This window comes from Rissa tridactyla, chromosome 3 (assembly GCF_028500815.1).
Source record: "Rissa tridactyla isolate bRisTri1 chromosome 3, bRisTri1.patW.cur.20221130, whole genome shotgun sequence".
NCBI classification, from domain to species: Eukaryota; Metazoa; Chordata; class Aves; order Charadriiformes; family Laridae; genus Rissa; species Rissa tridactyla.
In genome coordinates this window covers 8,605,416-8,621,530 of record NC_071468.1, presented here as the reverse complement: position 1 = coordinate 8,621,530, position 16,115 = coordinate 8,605,416, and the positions used below count along the sequence as shown (strand labels likewise).

Below are 16,115 nucleotides of genomic sequence, written 5' to 3'. Positions count from 1 at the left end.
GACCATCCCCATGGAAACAGCCTGGGATGGAAAACTCCGCTGTGATAATTCGCAGAGGAAGATGCTCGGGCGCTCGTGGGTCACCCCGGCATCAGCCACCCTCCGCCCAGCCCCTTCAACAGCGGGGGCTGTACTCACCGCTCCAGTTTTTGGCGATCTTGAACATGTTGGCAGCCCTGGTGTACATTTCGCAGGCTTCCTCCACCCTGGTGTTGCCCCTGAAATGCAGTGAGAGAGCCCCTGACACCGCGCTGGTACAAAACGCTGCCCCTGAAATGGGGGCTGAAAGCTGAACTAGAGCTTGGGGTGTTGCACGGCCCCTCTGGGCTTGATGAGGCCGATCACCCTCATTTTAAAATGCAGGGTGAGCATCACGCTGCCTGGGGAGGGGACATCTGGATTTGGGGGACCGGCACCCCCCCCCCCCAACTCTCACCAGAGCCTCTCCGGAGGGGTACCAGCTCATTACCAACACACTGTGGAGGTGGGGAAAAATTTGGTTAGTGCCTAACAGAATCCGCCCCCCCAAGCCCCCCCGGCAAACAGGGAGCAGGTGGAGGAGGCAGGCGTCGAATAACTGAGGCCTGGCTAGAAGGGGGAGGCAGAGTTTTTCATTGCGTAATGCAGGGAGAGGAAAGCAAGCAAAACCCACTCCTGAAACGGCAGCTTCGGGTTTTGCCAAGTTCCTGAAGAGTTTGGAGAGCCTGAGGCAAGCCCCCATCCGCTCTTTGACTTGAGTCCCTCCTTTTTGGGTAGGAGCAGACGGCTCCTAAAAGTCTCACGAGACGCTCAGCAAAAATACCCGCAAAAAACCAAACTCCAGTAGGCGACAAACTACTGCATCATTTAGTGAACATAAAGCGAAAACAAAGAGACGCCAGGCAACTTGCTGCTTGTGTAACACGCACACAGGCGCACACTCGTCAGGTCCCAACAAATAAACCTCAGAGACCAAGCCCCAACTCACCGGTGGGTTTTCACCTCTACATCTCCTGGTACGGAAGACAAAGCAAGAGAACAGCTCAACCCAAGCCTTAACTGATGGGGTTTAGTAGCATAACTCGGCTCCCCAAACCGGATGATTAACGATTAACTTATTTTGAGAGAGGAGTTAAATATTTTAGCTAATTAAACGCAGATTTCTTCAGGGACTTATTGCTACAAGCTCATTACTGCCCTCCGTAGCACACAGTCCTGCTGGCCCCGGAAAGGGCTGGAGCACAGGAGGTCACAACGTTTATTATCGCCTTTTTTTTTTTCTTCCCCCCCCCGCCCTTCCTTCTTCTGGCAGCTGACCACATTTCATTTCTAAGCACAGGCGGGTTTTTTTTTTTTTGGACCGCTCGTTCTTGCTCTTGAAAGCTGCCTTTTGCGTGAACTAAAGCCAAAGGAGGCAGCGCGAGGTAACGCTACGCCTTGCCAGGCGTCCAAAACCAGGTGGTTTTCAGCCTTTTTAATCTCGATTAAAAAATAGAGAAAGAAAAAAAAAAAAAAGCACTTGTGTGCAAGCTAATGGAGCTCTTCAGGAAAAAGCCCGGCTGTCGATAACGCTTTTGGCTGGGCACTCAGCGGCCTGGGCACCCCCTTTCACCAGGAGGATGCCGAGAGCAAAGTCACCCACCATTCCATTTTAAAAGCGATTTTTCTTGCATCTATTTTTAGCCCAAGAAAATGAGAAATTTGCCTCTCGAAATCTCTGCCGGTTCACTCCAAGGATTTTCAGCAATTTTGCCGGCCGGATTACGCCCCTGGAGCACGCCCTTCCCGATTAATCTGCCGGAGGCTGGGCAGGAATTTATTTTTAAAACTTCTGCTTTTAGGGCCGCAGTCACTAGATTTTTCCAGGCTGTTGTTTAGAAACATCAAGGCCTCCATGGGAGCATCACTCCATAAATGCTCTTTCCTTAAAAATAAAAATAAGAAAAAAAAAAAAAGCCGAGATTTAAGTGACTGAAACTGCTAGTTTTCCAAAACCCTTCTGGGGATGGCTCTCGTACCCCCAGGAATATCTACTTTTAAAAAAAGAAAAAAAAAAAAGACCTAGTATAAAGGAAGCTTTACCGTTTTCTAGGGGTATTGCCCCTTCGAGCAAGCCCATCCCCTCCGGAGGGTCTCTGTGCAGAGAGCCAAAGGCTCGGTCCCATGAGGGGACCGTGTCTCTGCTGGGCAGAAAATCATCTGTAAGACCCCGAGCTTGGCCCAACCGCCCCCCCGGAGCTGCAAAAAAAGCCTCAAGGGGGGGGGGGGGGGGGGGGGGCTTCAAGCCTTGCCCTGGCACCGCTCGCAGCAGCCCGAGCAGAGCCCGTGGGAGAGGATGCTCCCCGGGATAAAGGGAGAGGCCAGCCCTTGCCAGGGCGAACCCCGGTGATGCCGCGGCCCCGAGAGGATTACCAGCGGTGAGTCCCCACCGGGATAAATCCGGGATGAGCGCAGCTGCCATGAAGCCGGACCTGGGGATGCCCCCCCCACACACACACACACAGAGCAGGTTGAACGCAGGGAGGGGGGCACAGGCAGGCGCCCCGAGCTGCAGAGGCCGAGCGGGCTCATCACACCGCTGTGCCCGTGCGAGCTGCAGGGGAGGCAGCACCCAGGGGGGGCTGCTGGAGCGCCACCGGCCGCGCTCACCCCTGCTACCCTCCGGGGGGGGGGGGGGGGGGGCTGTGTTTCCCTCCACCCCACCCGCCCCCCTCAATGCCCTGACACAGCCCACCCGCTGCGGAGGCCAAGGGAGACCCTCACCTACGCCGGGGGCGGAGCCAGGCGGCGGGGACGGGAGCTGCGGGTTCTCACGCACAGGGCTCGGCTCCCTCCCGCACCCCCGCGGCCGCCCCCCCCCCCCCGGCCCCTTCCGCGCCCCACGGCGAGCCCCGCATTTTGCGCGCCGTGCTCCCCACACGCCCCCGCTTTTGCAACCCCTCCCTCCGCGCGCACCCCGCTTTGTAATCCGGGCGTCCCCCGCGGCGGCTCCCTCCCGCCCCGCTCACCCGAAGAGCCCCCGCAGGAAGGAGTGAGAGCCCTTCACCCGCTTCTCGGCCTCCGCCATCAGCTGCACGGCCTCCCGCTCCTTGCCCGTGTTGTCCATCGCGGCGGGGCCTCCTCCTTCTTCTTCCTCCTCCCTCCCTCCTTCCTCCTCCGCTGCACCGGCGGCCGCGGGCACGGGGAGGGCGGCGGCGGCGGCGGGCGCGTGCACGGGGGCGGGGCGTGTGGCATCACGCGGGGCGCGGGAGGCACGTGGCAGCCCGCGCGTGGCGCATCGCGCCCTGCGGGCCGCGAGATCGCGGGTTGGCGGTTGCGCGATGCGTAACGCGTGCGCGGCGCGTGCCGCGGGGCGCGTGCCGCCCGTCACGCGGCGCGCGCTGCACGACGCCGCGGGGCGCCAGGCGGGATGGCGGCGGGAGGCGGGGAGCGCATCCGCCGCCGCAGCGCGGGGATTAAGGGGCTGGAAGCGCCAGGACTAAGCCCTGTAGACAGCTGGGCCTTAGATTAGGCAGATTACTGTCCCAGGGCGGCCTCCGCCCGCCCTCAGCCGCGGCCTCAGGCTGGAACGGCCCGGGACCGGGCCGTTCCAGCCTGAGGCCGCGGCTGAGGGCGGGCGGAGGCCGCGGGCTCGCGCTCCCTCACGGCCCGCCGGACTACAACTCCCGGCGTGCCTCGCGGCCCGGCGCCCCGCACTGTCGTCACCAGCCTGCGACCGGCCGCCCTCCACCGTCTCCATGGCGACGCCTCTCTCCCCCCCCCCCCCCCCCCCCCCAGCTCAGGGCCCTGCAGGCCTCCAGCCACCCCCGCCGGGGGAGCACCCCCGGGGCTGAGGCGGTCCCCGGGCCCCCGGTAACGTCCCTGGCCGCGGAACAGCAGGAGAGAGGCCCGCGGGGTCCCAGCCGGCAGCCCCACGCTGCTCCCCCCCCCCCCGGACCCCACACAGGCCGGCAGCGGGCGCTTTGCCTTCCACCCTGTCCCCAACAGGAACCGAGTTATGGTAATGAAGGTGTAATTAATCACACACACCCCCCCTCCCGCCTAGCCGTGGGTTTGCATCCCTGCCCAGGAGCTGTTTGCATGGGCGCAGGCACCCCCTCTCCCCCCCGCCAACAGCCGGGTGCTACGAGGTAACATCACCGTCACCATCACAGCCCGCGACCCCGTCCACAGCGCTTGTCCGCAGGACCGGGTAAGGAAATACCTGGGCTCGTTTAAGGATGGGAGATGCCTGGATGTAAACTCGGGACACTGTGGGATGGGACTGGGGTATCCCTGAGACACGGCCGGGCCTTGGAGCCCCGCAAAGCCAGGCTGCGCAGCCCAGGGCTCAACCCCAGGAAAGCCGGGACAAAAGCCCACTGCTGGGGCAGAAGCCAGGTTGCTGACCTGGTTGCAGGGCTGGGAGGAACTAAACCCGGCAGCATTTCCAAATGCTACTGCCATCCAAAAGCTGCCATCCAAATCCAAGCCCGCTGTTAAAACTGGTAGCAGTTACACATTGCACAGGATCCCAAATAATACCAGGTTGTTTTCCTTTTCCAGGCAGGACGCAATGGAGCCTTTGTATCTCCATGACATTGGGCTCCTAACAGAAAACAAAGCCATTCAAAGGATCCTCTGCCCCATGGCTGCGCAGCTCTGCCATCTAATCCTCGCCCTGGAATGGGAAGATGGGATCTGTCAGGCCTTTCCCAATTTAGGGGAGAATGCAGAAATATTAGCCAAAGCCACAGAAGAACTCGCTTCTGTTGCAACAAGGTGAGTTTGCTGGGTGGCTGCTCCCAGGCACATTTAGGGGCTGGGAAGGAGGAGGAAGGGATGGCAAAGAAACTGGTGGGGAGCCTGCCCCTCCTGGCTGGTGCTCCCTGCCTGCACCCCGCTGGAGATGTAGGAACATGAAGAGGAAGGGATGGGGAACATCAGAGGGGGAACAGGATTAGGAAGGGAAAAGGAGAGATGAGAGAAAGCAGGGATATGTGCTTGGAAGGGATATGGCGAAGTAAGCAAAACCTCAACAAGCAATGTTTAAGCTAAACACATCCTAAAATAATAGTTGGACGATTGACCGAATGCTCCAGTGAATTTATTGAATGCTTCTGTAAACTGGAGCCCAAACCCACAAATTAGTCACTGGCCACCGGCTTATTTTTCTGTTACAGCTAGGGCCTGGTAAATAGCAGACACCCTGTCTTAAAGTGACTTGCAGCCATTGTGAAAGGTTCTTAAATAGTTTGCAAATACGGCTAAAATCAATTCAAGGCCAGTTAAGGTCTGGTGTGGCTAATCATTGTGATAAAGCCCAAGACTGGCACTTGCTACCCACTGAGGCTGGTACTCACGGGACGGTGAAGAACTTAGCCCAGCGGCTTCTGTTCCAGGTTGGCTGAGGAATCCAGCGATGAGGTGTTCAAGGAGGAGACACACCCTGCAGTTGAGTCCCTTGTCCAGGCAGGGAGGTGCATTCTGCTAGCAGCCCGCAAGCTCCAGGTACAGCCGGACAAACCTGGCCACAGAGAGGAGCTGGCTGCATCGGCAAAGAGAGTCTTCACAGAGACAGCAAAGGTAATGGCGGAGGGGGACAGTGCTGCCATGAGCAGGGAAAGAGGTCAAGCTGGGATGCAGCGGTGGGTTAAGAGTGCAGCTGTAGAAGGGACAAGAGCTACCCCCCAGCAGGACATGAGATGGGGCTTGGGGGAAGCTCTAGATGGAGCAATGGTTGTTTCTTCACCGGGCACTCAACTAGGGCAGGTCTGCTGGGCAAAACACACCTCTGCTCTTCCCTACAAGGGCTGGGGTGTCAGCTTGGCTGCTCAACGGAAGAAACAGCGAACAGGGATTCTTCAGCCTTAGCCACTCTGACCTATTTTTCTGTTTGTTTTTTTTTTTTTCCTGGTTAGATCCTTCAGATTGAAGATGCTGCTGGGGCAAGGAGGATAATTCAGGCTGCCAGCTGGCTTTTGGAGTGCCTGGCTGTGCTGCGGGATGCAGGGGACATGCCAGGACTGCTGTCTGCTTTCCAGGCCTTTTCGGAGGCCTTGCTTCTGCTGAGCCATCTGACAGCAAAGCGCCTCAAGGAACTTGGAGATTGTTTTCAACAGAAGAGCTCGGCCCAAACTTTGCAGCTCCTTCAGAAGTGCATTCCCTTGCTCCATGCAGCCAAGCACAGCGATCTTAAACGCTCCCGGGACCAGCAAGTCAACCTCTCCAAAGACTATGCTTTCCAGCTGACAGAGAGGACCATCAAAGAGCTCATTGACAATACAGGCAGCAAGAAGCCGTGGGACAGAAATGGGACCTTCTCCCAGCATGTGAGCAGGCTGCTGGCTCTCCTCTCTTGCACAGACTCAGTGCAACTCCCCAACAGTGAGTTCAGTGCTCACGTGGAAGCAGTTGTTTTCTACTGCATGCTTCTAGCAGACTCGTCCAGGTCAGATCTGAAGCTGGACCTGGTAAAACATTGCTGGGTTCTGCTACAGCTGAGGAAGAGCATCTGCAGCCATGTAAGGCAGCAGGAGGGAGGGCCAGGGCAAAGCTGGGGAGAAAGCAGCCTGGAGAAGGAATGTCACACCATGAGAGAGGAGGTAGAGACTCTCAACCAGGCAGTGCTCAGGGCTACTCTGTGCCAAATCCTTGATACCTTCTTTGAGGGTAAGGAACCCCTGAGGCAGTTAGTTGAAGATGCCCTTAGCCTTGCCGGTACAGGGTGTTTTCCAGCAGGACAAGGAGAATTTTTCAAGAAACTTCAGCCCCTCACTGCCACCTTCTTCACACACGCCCAGCAGATGCTTAGAGCGGCAGACTTTGTTCTGGCCGGGTGCACCAAAACCCAAACTGCTAGAGAAATTGGAGAGTGGGTAGAATACTTGAAGAGACTCCTTGCCAGTCTCCCTCCACTGCTGACAGAAATGAGCAGAAACACAGCCCAGATGAGAGCTGCTGAGCAACTGCAGTCTTTCCAGCACATGTGGGCTGGAACAACAGAAAGCCTCTTGCGGTGTTTTGAGGAGACAGTCAGCATGCATGAATTCCTTAAGCTGTCGATCCAGGAAATGGCCAAACACAGGGAATGGTGTGAAAAAGCCCTGGAAAGTCAGGACCCCAAGAGGCTCTCTTGGCATGCAACTCGCCTCATCAGTTGGGCTCGGTGGGTGGTTGAAGCTACCACCAGGTACGTGGACAGAGCCACAGACCCCATTTTCAGGAACGGCTTGCTGGTTTGGGTTGAGCAACTGGCCAACTCCATCCTTGAGCTGAAAGCGTTCACAGCACTTTGTCCAGAGAGACTCTCCTGCCTCCAAACTAGAGATGTCTTTTCAAAGGCAGCAAGCTTCCTGATGGCTACTGCTCACCATGTCCGAGACGGGCTGGACGGGTCCAACCACCCGCATATCCTCAGCTCTCTCCGACAACAAGTGCGAAGCACTGATGTTGCAAAGGCGTTTGAACTCAGCCCATCATGTGCTGGGCTAAAAACCATTACGGATGAGGCTGCATCGCAAGAAGACATCTTAAGTCATCCATCTCCACGAGCAGGAAACTTACACCCAGGTGTCGCTCCAAGGAAAGGAGATCTACACCCTGTCATTATGGCTCTGCTTGCAGCAACAAGAGCCCACGATATGGCAGCCATCAACGCTGCTTGCTCCGCCTTGCTTGAACTCTCTAACGGCTGTATCGATGCAGCAAAGGAAGCGCTGCCCGTTGCTGAGTCTCCCCAGATGGAGACGCTGGGGCAGTACCAGAAGATTGTGTTACTGACATCATGTGTTATTAGCCTGGCCAGGGAAACAGCCTCGAGGCAGCTTCGTTGTCCAGGCAGGCTTCTCCAAATGGCACTCACACTCTCCGAAAGGATCTGTGAGACGAAAGAGTGCCTGGCAGCTGTGGCAGGCTCTTGGTATAGTCTGTCTCAGCAAGTATTTAGCTTTGTCTTGTCTGATGACTTCCTGAGCGGCAAACAGGCTTTGGACGAGACCGTGATGAGTTTAACAGGAACGGTTCAGTTAGCAGGAGACATTGCAAGCATGGCCTGTAGTAAGGGAAATCCCATTTCCCTCAGTGTCTGGGAGAGCTTTCTGCAGGTCCAAGCGAAGTTTTCATGTGCTCAGATGAACACCAAAGTGTTACTTGAGAAAGCAGCATCTTTGGAAGGCTCCTGCAGGGTGGGAAAGGCCATCCTGGAGCTGCGCTGTGTCCAGTGGGCCATCAGCATGCACATCCTGCTGGGTGCTGTGGATCAGTTCATAGGCAGGGACGTCCTGTTCCTGAGGGAGCTGAGGAGCGCCGTGAAGAACAAGCTTTGCTCACAGAGCCTCTTGGCTGCTGTGTCTGAGAACTCCCTGAGGCTGCAGGAGGCTGCCCGGCTTTCTTATTTGTCCTGCCCTGAAGACTGTGGTCGCAGTGAAATCCTAGCACTCAGGGAGGAGATAAAGGTGCTAGTGGAAGCACTGCTGGATGCCTCCAATACCCTCTTGGTCTCCCCACTGTCTACTACCAGCTTGTACATTCGCTTTGAGCTTCTACAGAGAGACTTGGCCCTCAGGGCCAAGGCATTATTGCTCCACCTGGAGAAGGTCAATACCGAACACCTGCAGGTCATCCGTGATGTTGTTGGACCAGCCCTGTCCCCCCTCTCTCAAGAGGACAGGGAGAGGAGAAAAGAGGCCTTTGAAGAGAAGGCAAGTCAGCTAATGGCCAGTGTTCAGGGGGTCAAAACCACGCTCCAAGACGTTCTAGAGGCCAGTGCCCAACTGCATTCGCAGGCAAACCTGCTCTCCATCGCAGACCACCTCCTGGTTCTCACGTCTGATGCAGTGGGCAGTGCCAGACAGCTCTTGGAGAGCCACCACGTCAAAGGAAATCTCCACCTAGACAGTATTGTCTGGTACTGGTCAGCAAAGGCGCACTACCTCGTCACGCAGCTGCAGGCTGTCCAAGGCATCAATGAACACAACCTGCAGCTCATGAGACGACACCTGCAGAACGCGCGGGACCAGTGCTCTCCAAGACAACACAAAAGCACAGCCAAGCTCTTCCCAGCCCAAGAGCTTGATGGTCTGAGCCACGCCAAGTCAGCAGAAACTTGCCCGAGCAGGAGCAGGCGAGGAAGTGGAGCTGCCAGGGAGGCACATGAAATGGTACAGTAGCTTTTTTCTCCATCAACTCTTACTGCAGGGTGATGGTCAGGGCTGTCAGTCAGTCCTGTTACTCACACCATGGAGTATTACAATAAGCGATGTTGGCAGGGACCTCTGGAGGTCAATAGTCCAACCCCCTGGCCACCTTCGAAGTTAGATCAGGTTGCTGGCTGCCTTGTTCAGCTGAGTTCTGGATATCTGATCTGACGGGCACTCTTGCAACAAACCCATCTCCGAAACGCTGTTTCTGAGAAGCAGAGGGCTGTACTACTTTCCCTCCCCTGAAACATCATCCGTCTCTGCTCAGCTCCTCACCTCCTCATGAGCACCCTTTGGGAGTACCAGCAGCTCCACTCCCACAACTGCTGCTGGTTGTCAGGAGCTGGCAAAGGCTTCAGTACATGATCCAGACCACTCAGCAGAGTCATTTACAGCACTTAATTGTACTTCTCAAGGGCGGGCACTGTCAGCTCACATGACAGCTACCACTCATTTGGAGATAGCTCCAGGAGATGACCTCACAGGGAATTAGGATTTGATAGTCCCACTGTGCAGGGGACAGAGTAGAGAAGGGCTGGTTGGGAAGGGAGAGCAGACCCCGCGAGGTGGCAGGCAGCTCTCCCATCTCCTTTACTCACCAAGAACTGCTTCAGAAACACACAGGCGGAGACGTCTCAGCATCAGTGCGTCTGCACACCCCAGGCATAAAATCTGTTCAGTTATTGTCTCCACAGCACCAGAACAGTCCTCCCAGAATCGCCCTTGCCAGCAGCCCTGCAAAGCATGAGACAGAAAACAGTGACACAGGGCAGGGTGACCCCAGCAAGATGTCCCAGGTCACCAAGGACATGGCAACAAGGATGCTTCACATGACTCAGTTCCTGAGGAAGAAGGGCCCCATCACGGTATGGAGTGTTTCATCCCCTCCACCTCAGCACTTTAATAAGCGTAAGTGACAGGGTTGCCCAGCACCTGCTGAAACCCCTGCATTTACTCTGCTCTCGTAAGAGGGCACCAGCTGCATTTATGCAAAGCAATAGAAATCACTTCCTCCTTATTAGATGTGAACCTGGTGCCCAGTCCTTTCCTTGTTTCGGAATATATCTGGGCTTCCTGGATGCTCCTGACCTGCAGGAAAAGTGGTCTTTTGAATCCTTCCCTTCCCAAACACATAGAATCATAGAATCGCTGAGGTTGGAAGGGACCTTTAAGATCATCAAGTCCAACCTTTAACCTACCCTGACAAAAGCCACTTCTAAACCATGTCCCTAAGTGCCCCATCTACCCTTTTTTTAAACACCTCCAGGGATGGTGAATCCACCACCTCCCTGGGCAGCCTATTCCAATGTTTAATAACCCTTTCAGTGAAAAAATGTTTCCTAATATCCAATCTAAACCTCCCCTGACGTAACTTGAACCCGTTTCCTCTCATCCTATCACTTGTCACCAGGGAGAAGAGGTAAGCCCCCATCTCTCTACAACCTCCTTTCAGGGAGTTGTAGAGGGTGATAAGGTCTCCCCTCAGCCTCCTCTTGTCCAGGCTAAACAACCCCAGCTCCCTCAGTCGTTCTTCATAAGGTTTGTCCTCCAGACCCCTCACCAGCCTGGTAGCTCTCCTCTGGACACGCTCCAACACCTCAATGTCCCTCTTGTAGCGAGGGGCCCAAAACTGAACACAGTACTCGAGGTGGAGCCTCACCAGTGCCGAGTACAGGGGGATGATCACTTCCCTAGACCGGCTCACCACACTATTCCTGATACAGGCTAGGATGCTGTTGGCCTTCTTGGCCACCTGGGCACACTGCTGGCTCATATTCAGCCGGCTGTCCACCAACACCCCCAGGTCCTTTTCTGTCAAGCTGCTTTCGAGCCACTCTGCCCCCATCCTGTAGCGCTGCATGGGGTTGTTGTGTCCCAAGTGCAGGACCCGGCACTTGGCCTTGTTGAACCTCATACCATTGGTCTCAGCCCATCGGTCCAGCCTGTCCAGATCCCTCTGCAGAGCCAACCTACCCTCAAGCAGATCAACACGCCCGCCCAGTTTAGTGTCATCTGCGAACTTACTGAGGGTGCATTCGATCCCTTCATCCAGATCATTGATAAAGATATTAAAGAGAACCAGCCCCAGCACCGAGCCCTGGGGGACACCACTTGTGACATGTATTTCTATTTTGTTTTAGAGCAAGGACCAGCTTGTCGCCTGTGCAAGGCAAATGGCTTCCGATGGGCAGGTGTTTGTTAAATTTGGACGCATCGTTGCGAAGCACTGCCTCGATAAGAGATGCTCCACAGAGCTGCTGTGTGCTGCAGAGCAGACCCACACCATCAGCAGCCAGCTCAGCATTGTGGCCAGGTGAGTTGACGGGGTCAAGGACAATCTCTCCCAAGGCTGGTGGCACCCTTTCAAAGAGCTGTCCACAGTGGTCTCCAGATGTCCTTGCTGGATCAGCTTGTAGCCCCATTCAGTTACAATTCAGGGGTCTCCTTCTCTTCCTGTTGCTGTAAACAGCCCTCTCCTCCCCTGGTTTGCCTGCATCTGTGGAAAACTGCTCTGGTAGTGCAGGGGACAATCTTCTGGGTCTGGAGTAACTGACAGAGTTCTGGTCACACAGGGGAGGCACACTCTCTGATGCTCTTCCAGTAAAATCCTTCAAAATGTCTTTTAAGGGTAAAAGCAGTCACTGCAGAAAGCAAGTCCTCTTCTGAGCTGCTTGTGAGCAACGCGCAGAACCTAATCCAAGCAGTTTGGCATGTTCTGAAGGCAGCTGAGGCAGCATGTATCAAAGTAAGTTAATGCTGATGGCATCAAATAGATTTTGCAAGGTGAGTCCACGCTGTGGGGAGCTCCTACAGCCAAGCCTGGTTATGGGAGGTGACCGCCAGCTGCCGTGGGACCTCTGACTCCAGCTGAAGGTAAAGATTCTTACTGCGATGTTTTTATTTTATGCCTTTCCGTCTTGTTTCCGAAGCCCACTATGCATCTTCCAGGCACTGAGTCTTCTCTGTCAGTGCAACCAACTCTGAAGTCATCTTTAGTTGGTCCGTTTCCCATTTCATTTTTGGATAGGAGAGCAGCAGCATCTCCTTGGAGGCCTTTATTTGGAAATAGTCCATGTCAGTCTTAGTCTTTATGTTGTCTCGAGATGAGCTTTGATCAAAACTCCCAAGAGCTTCCCTTGCAGCTGCCAACTGATGATTGATCCAACTGTAAATAGTTTGTGAAAGCAGACTTCATGCGAAAGCACTCAGAAAACTGGTGCAAATACAACCAGATTCTCCGCTGATGCAGTTTTTCATTGTGTGCCTTAGCTTCCTATATAATCCTACAACTGTTGCTGAGCTCCAGCACATCTTTTTGAAAGAGACACGGCTTTGATTAGAATCCTATTTGATGAACGATCAGCCACAAGGGCGGAAAAGCTCCTCCTGTGGTTAATTGCCCGTACTGTTAAAAACATACTATATACGTCCATTTTTCACTTTGCTGATGTCAACCTGAAGTAATCAGCCATTCTTTTATCTTCATTGTCTAGATTACAAAACGTCCTTTATGACCTGGCTTACTCCCTTTGGAAATTTCCCTGCTTATCAAAAAACTAACTATACTGCATTCCTTTTATCTCTCTGTGACCAGGTTTTTAAGTACTTTTAAGCATTTTAAGCATTTTTTTAAGCATTAACAGGTAGAGATGCCACATTGGCCACATTGATATATTTGGGCTTTTATTATCATTTAAGGTATTTTAAACGAGTTAATGTACACCAATATATTAAAGCGTGCAAATATTTTGTCTAACAGGGTTTGCAAAAGCCCCCACCTGACTCTGAAGAAGAAGTTGTAGCTGCTTTTTGCACGCATTGGAGAAAAACCCTGTTGTGGCATAGAGCCAAGGAATCTTTAAACTCAGACAGGGATGAATTAGGGCTCCGCAAGACTCAGACAAGGGCTGAACCCACCCTGACAGCTATGGTGCAAGAACAATCACCTCAGACCAAGTACACCCCCAAGCATCCAAAACCTACCAAAGGACATACAACTATGGATAGCTGCCTGTAAAAACAGGAAGGGGTTTCTGCTGGAGGGGAACTGCATCGCTACCTGGCCTGAGCAGAAAGATCGCGGCCCGTGCTGCACTCCCCCCAACTCACATCTCTTCTGCTCGAGCCGCTCTTGCAGGAGGACTGAGAGTGCAAGGCCTGAAAAGGCTTTTGTGTGCTGGCCGCTCCTCCTGTGGCGAACTCCGCTCTGCAGAGACACTGCTTCCTTTTGGCAACTGAACAGAGAGGAATAAAATGATGCCACACACTAGCGTATTTCCTAAGAGGCCTCTTGTCCAGATGGCGTTTGAAGTTGAGTAATAAGATGTGCTACCAAGCCACAGAGGACGCAGGAGTTGGTGAAGAGCTTTAAGACCCAGTCAAAGGGAAAACAGAGTTTCCTGTTCGGGAAAATATCATTCACCGATCTTCGTTACCTGGCACGGGAGTCACTCTGAAACCATTATTCTTGAATCAATGGCCACCAAGCAGGTCTACAATTCTTTATATTCGTATAACGCATGCTCCCGTCCAGCTGTGAGCCAGCTCTGACTCTTATATAGTCAGTCAGGCTTTTTTTTTCTTTTCTTTAGCAAACATTGCTATAGGGAAGACGGCATTTGATGAGGTACCTTCATTACGTTTCTTTCACTAATTGCCAGTCCTTCTGTGTTCTTCAGCACCCAAGATGTGAACAGAAGGATGTAAGAACGCATTCGTAGCAGCACCAGCAAATCTGGCTGGAAGTGAGGATCAGGGGGTTCTGTAAATGAATGAATTGCTCATCTCCTGCACAAGAAAGCTGGGGGGGTCTTTTTCAGGCCCTGATCTTTAGCAGACTATCAAACTTTTGTTCGACCATCACCTTTTTTTCTTCTAAGGGTAGCAATCCTAAATGCTGCACAGGAAGGGCAGCCAGAGACTGATAATCCTGCAGAAGAGGCAGCGTACAGGGTGCAGTTTGTACGCAAAATATGAACTCAAAGGGTAACATGAAAAAGGCACTACAAAAGCTGGAGGAAAGAAGAACTGAATGAGAAGGGAGACTAAGGGGTAGGATCACTGACTTTTGAAATGCAAAACAGGAGTGTAATTAAGTATTCTCAACTTAGCAAGAAAGAATGAATTGATTTACTTTGCAATATGAAGGATTCATGTTAGAGTATTTTCATCATGGTAGAAAAATATTAAAACAGACCACCTAGGGAGGCTAGAAATCTCCCTATGAGTATTTTTATCATGGGGCAACAAACACCAGGTGGTGATCTAGCAACGCTCCGTCTTTCTGAAACACAGACAGCAGACAAAATCACAGACAAACATTTTACTCTCCCACATCACCAGGACTGGAAAGAGTGGGAAGCATTTTGTCTCACTTGCTGCCCCTGACTCAGCAGATCCTGCAGCTTGTAGAGAAAAGAGACTTTTCTCCCAAAATCCCTCTCAGCCTCAGGGCTCTCTTTTACCCAGAGTAAAACATTCAATGCTGATGATCACCCACCTCACAGCTACATGCTTCCAGAGTATCCAGGATGAGTGACAGCAGCTGCTCCTGTTATTTACCGCTCTCCGCAGCCGTGCTTCGCAGCCTCAGGGGCATGAATTGCAAAGTGCCTGAGGGAAACTTGCAGAAGAGATGGAAACCAACCTCCCCTGTGAAAGACACAATCAATACGCACAGCAGATCGGACTTGACTTGCTTGGTGGCTGCAGCCCATTCCAGCCCACTTCGGTGTGGCAAGACTGTCCCCACACACACCTTCCTGCCCCCTCGGACACCCCAGTACCTTTCCCGTAGCAGGCAGTTTAGTACTTGCACTGTAGCAATGAATTTCCTCCACATTTCGAGACAGCACAGTAGCAGCGGGCACACCACAGCAAGCGCAGACTCAGGGAAGAAATCTGCAACGAATAAACCAGCAAGCACAGGTGGATGGAGGAGCCGAGCAGCAGCCCACAGACCCTCACGCCGTAGCTGGGGGGGCCCACAGGGACCTGCTGCCTGGGCACAGCTGGATCTGGGAAGAAGGAAGGAGCTGGTTACACATGGAGACAACAGGCTGCAAGGACCAGCTGGCCCCTTCCAAATTACATTTCTTCCTTACTTTGTACCCCTTCTTTTCCAAAATGAAGACCTGTATTGTATTAAAGATACTGAGACGACAGTGGGTCTCCAAGGTTAGATGCCAGCATTCTGCATCCCCCTACCAGAACAAACCCTGCAACTCCAAAATTGTTCCGTAACCGGACCGATGGCAAACCACCTGAGATCCTTCGATTATCTCAATTGTAAGGCATGTCATTTTGCTCTTGGTATCAAAGCTTTTCCTTTGACTCAAATTTTTTTCCAGTAGTTTCAGAAAAACACAGAGAATCCAATTCAGTGATGATGTTATCACCACCCTACAAGTTGTAACCTCAGGTTAGTGTTACAAGTACCTGCCACATCTAAATGTGAAACCACGCATTTGGCTTCAATACTGTCACTTTTTCTCTTTGTTCCCTTATTAATCCTTGTGCTATTTCCAAACTATTTCTATTTTCCACTGCTGTCCAATACTGCTGGCTTGGTTTTTTGATGAGTTCTTAATCAGCCAAACTTGTCACCAGATGAAGAAATAAGTAATTACGTAGGACTAATAGATTACTCCAAAACGTCAACCAAGCTTCACATCTGTTATCTAGTTTTCAATTATTTTCAGTGAGCACAATTCAAAACATCATAAAAGTAATACCATTTATACTCTGGGAAATTAGGAAGGCAAACTGAAACCATTATCGCCTTCAGCACTGTCTCCTCTGCCACGTTCTGCACACATAGAAATCAGCAGCTTCCCTCAGTTCATCCAAGCTCTGCTCATCAACGCAAGACACTTGTATTCTTGCCTGTTTGTCTCACAGGCACAAGAAACCAAAACATCGGAATCTGTGATAAACACTATACTTTACCAGTCACAA

At 53.0% G+C, this 16,115-nt stretch overlaps 2 protein-coding genes across 6 annotated transcripts in view; one reads left to right on the top strand and one right to left on the bottom strand.

Annotated features, from left to right (window-relative positions):
- Positions 1-16,115, bottom strand: part of LOC128907690 (beta-soluble NSF attachment protein) — a 25,239-nt gene extending 9,124 nt beyond the window's left edge. For 2 of the 5 annotated variants that reach the window (XM_054196863.1, XM_054196862.1), the window contains exons 1-3: positions 14,659-16,115; positions 9,758-9,893; positions 139-218 (exon numbers count right to left, since the gene is read on the bottom strand). In XM_054196863.1, coding sequence (XP_054052838.1) covers positions 139-187 — 49 coding nt within the window. In that variant the 5' untranslated portion in view covers positions 188-218; positions 9,758-9,893; positions 14,659-16,115. Of the gene's footprint in view, positions 1-138; positions 219-652; positions 1,904-2,987; positions 3,461-9,757; positions 9,894-14,658 lie in introns of those variants that run through there. The other 3 variants (XM_054196864.1, XM_054196860.1, XM_054196859.1) reach the window with 3 other exon arrangements.
- Positions 9,893-13,569, top strand: LOC128907691 (vinculin-like). The gene is made up of 4 exons (XM_054196865.1): positions 9,893-10,024; positions 11,300-11,472; positions 11,787-11,904; positions 12,919-13,569. Exons 1-4 carry the CDS (start codon positions 9,947-9,949, stop codon positions 13,174-13,176), a joined length of 627 nt encoding a protein of 208 aa, XP_054052840.1. The 5' UTR covers positions 9,893-9,946; the 3' UTR covers positions 13,177-13,569.

Bases quoted from the DNA above. Each gene is read 5' to 3' on its own strand.
- LOC128907691 (XM_054196865.1), top strand. From the start codon at position 9,947: ATGTCCCAGGTCACCAAGGACATGGCAACAAGGATGCTTCACATGACT. The intron at 10,025-11,299 runs GTATGGAGTGTT...ATTTTGTTTTAG, and splicing joins GGAAGAAGGGCCCCATCACG to AGCAAGGACCAGCTTGTCGC. The intron at 11,473-11,786 runs GTGAGTTGACGG...ATGTCTTTTAAG, and splicing joins CAGCTCAGCATTGTGGCCAG to GGTAAAAGCAGTCACTGCAG.